General features: G+C 45.9%; 1 protein-coding gene across 1 annotated transcript; it reads left to right on the forward strand.

Moving 5' to 3' along the window:
• Positions 1 to 417: 417 nt before the first annotated feature.
• LOC116648118 (intercellular adhesion molecule 5) lies at positions 418 to 6,580 on the forward strand. Its single transcript, XM_032429946.1, has 7 exons — positions 418 to 472; positions 2,014 to 2,280; positions 3,383 to 3,703; positions 3,960 to 4,238; positions 4,990 to 5,259; positions 5,934 to 6,176; positions 6,378 to 6,580. The coding sequence occupies exons 1-7, from the start codon at positions 418 to 420 to the stop codon at positions 6,578 to 6,580; spliced, it is 1,638 nt and encodes a 545-aa protein (XP_032285837.1).
• The last annotated feature ends 1,678 nt before the right edge of the window (positions 6,581 to 8,258 follow it).

The following is an 8,258-nucleotide window of genomic DNA, read 5'->3' on the forward strand; positions in this document are numbered from 1 at the left end:
AGAGAATGGGACTCTAGCGACCATGTTTTCTAGATTCAGGGTCACTTTCCATTGGACAATGCTAGATATACATTGGCCGATCTCATCTCTCTAAACTTCATTTTTTGTTTTCATGCTAACAGTCTTCTATTGACTCAAACAGATGGAGGCAAATCTGTAAACAGATAAATGCAATACAAGCTTTACAAGAGTCTCAATCTAATATCCTCTGTTATTTTCCTATGTCCTTTCAGTACACCCACAACATACCACTGTTACTCTTGCTACAATTTCTCCAGACTATGCAAGGTTTTAGGAAAGGGGCTGACCTTTAACAATATCAAAGAAATAATTTTCTATATCCTTTTGCTTTTCTTTGATCACTTTCTCCAGCATTGTTTTCTCCTTTCTCTCCAGCTTTTGGCCCTTCTCACAAGGATGGAAGTGCTGCTCTTTCGTGTCTGGGCCCTGCTGGCCTTGATCCCTTTCCCAGGTGAGGCTATTTGGGGACAGTTTCTTTAGTCAGTATGTACCCAGGTGCAGATGGCTGGCCAATGAGAAAGAGGATAAGAAGTACTTCAGGGCAAAAATTGACACTTGTCTGGACCCTAGGGAGAGATTCCTATTTTGGGATCATTAGGACACAGAATCTGTAGGTATCTCTGGCTTATAATTGGGGAACCCGAATTGAGGGACAGGATAATAGACCATTAGAGAGAACTCTCCTTAAGAAATATGCCTTCTCTCTTTGGCTCCCTGCTGCCCCAGGACTGTCTTATTTTTCCACTCTTGAGAATATTTTTACTTCATTGTTGCCACCTTCTGTGTCATGAAAAGCTACAATAGGGTCTCGATAGGAGAGGGCCCATAGCTCAATTAGGAGGGAGTTCTCTGGATGGCAAGAAAGGAACTGGAGCCTTAGTAGGTAACTCGGCCTCATGAGTTGTGTATTCCTAGATGGGACTGGTATTTGGGAGACGAAGCAGATGGTGGACACGGAGTAGCTAAAAGGGACCTGTAGGGAAGCTTTCAGAAGACTGCCTCTCACCTATGTCAGGCATCTAAAATATACCTGATGTCTCTCTCATTGCACCTGAGATTTCCCTAACAGACTAAACTCTTAAGCATCCAAAAACATCTGTTGCCTTAGTACCAAAGCAAAAAGGAATAGTCTCATGTTGAGAAGAGGTGAAAAGCTTTCTGGGAAATGAATGACCCTAGGAGTCACCTTCAGGCTAGTGGTTCTTCTGATTTGGTATGCATATGGGTCATCAGGAATGCTTGTTCTGCTCACTTGCATTACTTCCAGGTCCCACTTTCACAAGTTCTTAATCATTCAGTCTGAGGTGGAGCTAGAATCTGCAGTTTTACAAGGACCCCAGGTGATTCTGGTGAAGGCAGTCCTTAGACCATAATTTCAAAGAAACACTGCTTTGAGGTATAAGTAACAAAGCTCTTTTCTCCAGGGCCTGATAACCCCTTGAGAGCCCTCAGCAGCCAATCCTGGGAGCTTCCAAGACCTCTGGAAGCTCAGGAAGAGAATGGTTTCCTGGGCATGAGTTTTAAGAACTCCATAGTTTCCAAGGTGACACTAATAGAGAAATCAAGATCCCTAGAAAGATGATGAGTGGAGGGAATGGTGGTGGAATCAGAGTTTTAATTTGTTTATTAAAGTTACAAGGAACTAGAAGTTCCTTGTAACTTTTTCTTCAGGGTAAGTTTCCTTTTTTTTTTTTTTTTTTTTAAGATTTTATTTATTTATTTGGCAGAGAGAGAGACAGTGAGAGAGGGAACACAAGCAGGGGGAGTGGGAGAGGGAGAAGCAGGCTTCCTGCTGAGCAGGCAGCCCAATGTGGGGCTCGATCCCAGGACCCTGGGATTATGACCTGAGCCAAAGGCAGGCGCTTAACAACTGAGCCACCCAGATGCCCCTAGGTTTCCTATTTCTAACCATCAAATAGAATCAGCTTTGTATTTTATTTGGGTCATGTGTTCCTCACCAAAGTCTTTGGCCTATGTGGTTGATCATTTCAGGGGCTACTGAAGAGACATTTGAGGTTTCTGTTTGGCCAGATCAGGCCCTGGTAAAGCTTGGACAGTCTCTAATGGTCAACTGCAGCACTACCTGTCCAGACCCCGGACCCAGTGGAATTGAGACTTTATTAAAGAAAACCCAGGTGGACAAAGGACCTCAGTGGAAGGAGTTTCTCCTGGAGGATGTCACAGAGAATTCTATTCTGCAGTGCTTCTTCTCTTGTGCAGGGATCCAAAAGGACACAAGCCTTGGCATCACTGTGTATCGTGAGTAGGGCTGAGGAGGAAGGGAAGAGTAGGGGAACAGGACGAGGCCTTATTTAGGGAAAAATTAGAGATTTCTTTTAGGGGAGAGAATTAGGAACCTTAATAGAGATTTCTGTTCTACTGTAGGAATTCTAGGGCTAATTACTTCTATTTCCCTTTGGTGTAGGATTTTATTTTATTTTATTTTATTTTTTAAGATTTATTTATTTGTGAGAGAGAGAATGAGAGACAGAGAGCATGAGAGGGAGGAGGGTCAGAGGGAGAAGCAGACTCCCTGCCGAGCAGGGAGCCCGATGCGGGACTCGATCCTGGGACTCCAGGATCATGACCTGAGCCGAAGGCAGTCGCTTAACCAACTGAGCCACCCAGGCGCCCCCTTTGGTGTAGGATTTTAAATTAGGAGCAGACCATAGAGGGCATCCAGACATTGTGCTTGAGCATATGTTCAGATACAGAAGGCATATGCCAATAATGCTAGCTTACAAATGATCAAAAAAGTATACAATTAGTGCTAAATTATTTGACACAAATTCTTAGAATAAATAGGGTTTGGAGAAAGGAGGGTCTTTATGGGCCGGGATAGTTGGAGAAGTCTCCATGGAAAAGGAGGCTCTTGAGCTTCCCTCCTGCAGAATGGTAAGGATTTGAAGTGATGGGGATGGGTGAAGAAGGTCTTACAGGTGGGAAAATAGCACCGGCACGGATACGGCCATAAGAGTAAGTGTGACCTCGGTGGGGTAAAAGCTTGGTAGACTAGGGTGTAGTTTTTATGTGATGCTGAGGAGCTCCTCAGAAGCTGCTCGTCCCTCTGAAGCACCTCTGGAAGAGAGAAAGTTCTCCAGAATGGCAGCAACAGTCAACACAAGGGACTCCCCCTCAGCAGTCATATTTCTTGGCTGTGACTTTGGCCACCTTTCATGAGCAGACGAGTCAGAAGACTGACTCGTTCCATGTAGGGCAAGGTTGGCAGAAAGCTGACACTGCTGATCAGACGGTTCAAGGGTAACAGTCACCTTGTATCACAAGCTGCCTGTCCCTGTATCATTTCTTTCTGGAGAAGTGAGTAGCCTTCTCTCATCAAGCCCACCTTTTTGTCTTAAAGAGCCACCAGAGCAGGTGATCCTGGAGCTGCAGCCTGCATGGGTAGCCATGGATGAAGCCTTTACAGTGAAGTGCCATGTGCCCAGTGTAGCACCCCTGGAAAACCTCACCCTTACCCTTCTCCAGGGTAACCAGGAACTACATAGAAGGAACTTTATGAGCTTGGCTGTGGCCTCCCAAAGAGCTGAGGTCACCATCAATGTCAAAGCCCAAAGGGAAGATGACAGGTGTAATTTCTCATGCCGTGCAGAACTGGACTTGAGTTCACATGGTGGAGGGCTCTTTCACAGTAGTTCAGCCATCAAGGTACTCCGGATCTTTGGTGAGTCAGAGCCCAGGTGTGGAAGGATCCTGAGGCTCATTTTCCTTGTCTTACCTTGGCCCTTGGGACTAAGTTCCCACAAAGTTTAAGATGAGGGTTTGAGGGTAATTGAGCTCTACCTCTACTTGGGCCTTAAACTTACCCTGGGGGACAGAGAGCTTTTAGCCACACTCCCTTCCTACGTTGTGGAGTTCTACATAGCACATGATTTATCATGGTTTTCCTCCTTTCTTTCCTTTTCTTCATTTCTTGGCAGAATTCTCTCAGAGCCCCAAAATCTGGGTCTCCCCACTTTTGGAGATTGGGATGGCAGAGGCTGTGAGCTGTGAGTTGTCTAGGGTGTTTCCAGCCAGAGAGGTCATGTTCCACATGTTCCTGGGAGACCAGGAGCTGAGCCCTTTTGTCTCCTGGAAAGGAGACACAGCATGGGCCAATGCCACCGTTCGGGCCATGGAGACTGGTGATCAGGAGCTGTCTTGCCTTGTATCTCTGGGTCCAATGGAACAGAAAACAAGAGAGCCAGTGCATGTCTATAGTAAGTGACCTGCCTCTTCCCTTCCGCAACGGGTTTCTCTGCCGCTGAAATCTTCCACAGTAAAGTCTTGGTGATTCAACAGTAAATATCCCTACTAACCTTTCCCAGGTATACTCTCAAGTGAGTTTTCTCTGATGAGTGCAGGCAGGTTGGAGACACGCATTGGGACAGTAGTTCTCTTCAGCCTTCACCCTGTTTCCCTAGGCCATCCTACTTACAGAGTGATTGTGGGTCCTTCAACTTGTTTCTAGAACAACTTTTGAGGTAAAGAGGAAAAATCTGTAAGATGAAAAGCCATCCAGGGGCACCTGGGTGGCTCAGTCGGTTAAGCGGCTGCCTTCGGCTCAGGTCATGATCCCAGGGTCCTGGGATCGAGTCCCACGTCGGGCCCCTTCCTCAGCGGGGAGCCTGCTTCTCCCTCTCCCTCTGCTTGGCACTCCACCTGCTTGTGCTCTCCCTCTATCTCTATCAAATAAATAAATAAAATCTTTAAAAAAAAAAAAAAAAAAAAAAGCCATCCTGCTGTCCTTGCCACAGAGGCACAGCCAAATGTACGCACGCTGCATTTGTTGTAAGAAGAGCTCTCAAGTTCCCAAATCTCACTGCTCCTGCCATTCAGCACTGAGGCAGGAGGGTATCTAAAGTCTTTCCTATCTTGTCTGCCTAGATACCACACCTTCAGCAGCAAGAGTACAGAAGTGGCTGTGAGTTTTGAGAAATATGTTTGGTTCTCTTTTTCCTTTTCTTATAGGCTTCCCTCCACCAATCCTGGAGATAGAAGAATTATACCCATTGGCAGGGACAGACATTAATGTGACCTGTTCAGGGCATGTATTAACATCACCCAGCCCTACTCTTCGGCTGAAGGGAGCCCCAGACCTCCCTGGCCCTGGGGAGCCTGCCTGGCTTTTACTTACCACCAGGGAGGAAGATAATGGCCGAAATTTCTCCTGTGAGGCCTCTTTGGAGCTTCAGGGTCAACGGTTGATCAAAACCACTGCAATGCAGCTCCATGTCTTATGTGAGTAGAAGACGGATCTTTCTGGTCAAAACAAGGATTATTATTAGTCTTTCATTTCCAGAGGTCTTGGCCAGCAACTTCATTATTAGAGTTACCACATTTTTCTCATTAAAATAAAAAAATCAAAGAAGGAAATAACATTAAAGCTCCCCAAGCTTACCTTAGCCCCAGGAAAGTGAGCTGGGAGAAACATGAGGGGGAACTGGGAATGGAAAAGAGAATACAAGGTGATCAGGTGGTATTAGTTGAGGGTTGATGGCTGAGGACACAGAAAGTGATAGTTTTGGGAGTTTATGCTGAGGAGGGAAATTTTCATATAAGAATCTGTATTTTGGAAAAGTAGAAAATCTCTCATCTCTGGGGTCGTCCCTACCCATCTCCTCACTCACTGAGAAGCAAAGATGGGAAGTAGGGAAGCCACCATTGATAGGACAACCCAGATCATTTAGTCTGAATCCATTAGAATGCCTTTGATGCGTCTCAGACTCCTCGCCCCTAGGGAAGGAAAGACGAACATGGCCCAAAGCAGGGAACAGTGGTCCTTCCCTCAGGAAGGAAAGCTGTTGGGTCAAAGGGACACAGTATTTGGATTAGGGGAGGAGGGGGAGCTGAGCCTCTGGGTGAGGAAGGAATGTGGCACACTGAGCTCAGTTCTCTGGGGGACTGTCTTCCAGACAAGCCTCGGTTAGAGGAATCTGACTGCCCTGGCAACCAGACGTGGGTCAAAGGGACAGAGCAGATGCTTGCGTGCGTCCCAAAGGGAAACCCAACTCCAGCCTTGGTGTGTACCTGGAACGGAGTGATCTTCCACGTTGAGGTGCCACACAAGGCAGCCTACAACCACACGGGAACCTACTGCTGCACAGCCACTAACCAGCTGGGCTCCGTCAGCAAAGACATTGCTGTCATCGTTCAAGGTGACTGTGGCTCTCCCCTGCTGCCAGGCCCAGGACGGAAATCCCCCAGGGGTTTGGGATTCTTATCCAAACCTGGAAAGAAGAAAACTTCCAGTGGGCGGAGGGAGGGTGAAACTGAGAGGTGGGTGTGGTAGGCTGGGAGAGGCAGGGACTCTCTCTGCCCTGTAACCCTCCCGAACTTTGTCTTCTGTGCTTGGGCAGGACTGGATGAAGGAATCAGCTCCACCATCTTCGTCATCGTTATTGTTGCCCTTGGAGTGGGTGTAATCACCATAGCACTGTATCTGAACTACCGGCCTTGCAAAATAGAGAGGCGGAAATTGCCCTACAGGCAGAAAGAGAAGAACAAAAGAGGAGAAAAGCCAGTTTGCTGTTCAGCAAGCAGAAAAGTGCAATGCACATAATTGTTAAATGGAAACAGCTATTTGGTTGAAGGCAATCTCTACTACTGGGGTTTCCTAAGGGAGGAAAGGGGGGGAGGAGAAAGGAGGAGACATTACCCTTTGTGTTCTGCAGTCCCACAAAACAGGTGTTTCAGACCCCGCGTCCCTTGTATCTCATCCATCCGCAAGCTCAGCTCCTCTGAAGTCACTCTAGTCACTAGGAATTTCACTCACAGTGTCCAGCTGATGAAAGGGCCTCTTGCTCCTTACTGTGTGCTTAATCAGTCCACTCGCTCTTAGACTCAAAAAAGATCCTTACCTTTGCTCCCAAACATCAGACTAAAGAAATGGTCAGAAATATCTCAGAAATGCAACTCATTTCTCTTGGTTTCCTCATGAGTAGATGGGAACCAGTTTCTTAGTCCACAGACAGGACTTCAAAGGGAGTGAATACCAAAGAGATAGGAATCAGAAGCTTATTCCTGCCTACACATTCCCCTGCTCCCCTAACCTGAGGTTCTGGAGTGCTGGCTCCCAGAGCTGAATTTGATAACATCATTAAGGGTCCGTGGGTGGTTAGGCTTCAACTCACTAACCATCTATTGTGTGCCTTGGAGGAGTGTAAAAGTCATAAATTCCATATTGGGTCAGACAAGCAGCTTCCCTAACCCCATGTTCTGTCCCTGAAGTGGAAATTAGAGTTCTTCCATTAAACTGGCCTCATAGGTTATGGGCTCCAAACATCTCTGAATTCCTTTTCATAATCCACTATAAAGTAATCATCTGTGAGTTCACATTTGACATATTAATTTTTTAATCTACGCAGGCTCTTAGTATAGAGTTCCAGTGTTTATTCTCCCTTTCCATAAAGAAGTATTTATTTTCATATGTCTGCAAACTATGTCCTTTAAGCTTCAGAAGAACTCCTCCTGTGACAATGTTTACCATAGATCTTATGATTCAGCTTCCTTCTCTGTTCTTTGGAAAATATATATTCACCCATACAGAAGATATGAGGAGTCCTAAAACCAGATCTCTTCTCCCAAATCAGTCATGTATGGGTCACTGAAATGTTGTATATAGTAAAAAAATAAAAGTGATTTTACGATATCTGAAAGTATTTCTCTTCTGTGTCATTTTGGAAAACTCTTATTAAGCCACGTGGTTGCATTTTGAGTACAGTTTCTAAGAAAAGAATGTTAAGCCGGTAGCTCGAACAACTAGCCCCAGGGCAGGTGGTGCGTTAGCTCAGGGCAGTAGCCTGTTTGACCTGCCCTTAAAACTAAAGTTGAGACCTCCAGATAGAGGTCTGCAGCCTTCCAAGTTGTAGACACTATGAGAAAGAATACAGCATCAGGCATCAAAGTGAAAAAAACTCATTCTTTTCAGACCTTAACCTGAGTCTGGGTTATGGATCAGGTATAAAAATAACCCTTTGATTTCAAAACATACAAGGCAGTAGGGATACAATGGTGAACAAAACAGTGTCCCTGCCTCTACAAGCTTCTAGTCAACGAGGGAATCCAGAGCAAGTCAACAGGAAATCACAATTGTACCTTTACTCCCATAACAGGGAAAGCACAGGTCTTATGAAAACGCCTAACTCAGGATCAAGGGAGGCTTCCTGGGAGGAGACTGGAAATACCTTGTTTGATCTTCAGAACAGCATCACCCCTGCCTTGCATCAAATGACCTCAGC

This window comes from Phoca vitulina, unplaced genomic scaffold (assembly GCF_004348235.1).
Source record: "Phoca vitulina isolate PV1807 unplaced genomic scaffold, GSC_HSeal_1.0 scaffold41, whole genome shotgun sequence".
NCBI classification, from domain to species: domain Eukaryota; kingdom Metazoa; phylum Chordata; class Mammalia; order Carnivora; family Phocidae; genus Phoca; species Phoca vitulina.

Excerpts from the sequence above, each read along its gene's own strand:
- LOC116648118 (XM_032429946.1), top strand. The coding sequence starts at position 418 with ATGGAAGTGCTGCTCTTTCGTGTCTGGGCCCTGCTGGCCTTGATCCCT. Across the intron at positions 473-2,013 it reads GGCCTTGATCCCTTTCCCAG|GGGCTACTGAAGAGACATTT; the intron begins GTGAGGCTATTT and ends TGATCATTTCAG. Across the intron at positions 3,704-3,959 it reads CAAGGTACTCCGGATCTTTG|AATTCTCTCAGAGCCCCAAA; the intron begins GTGAGTCAGAGC and ends ATTTCTTGGCAG.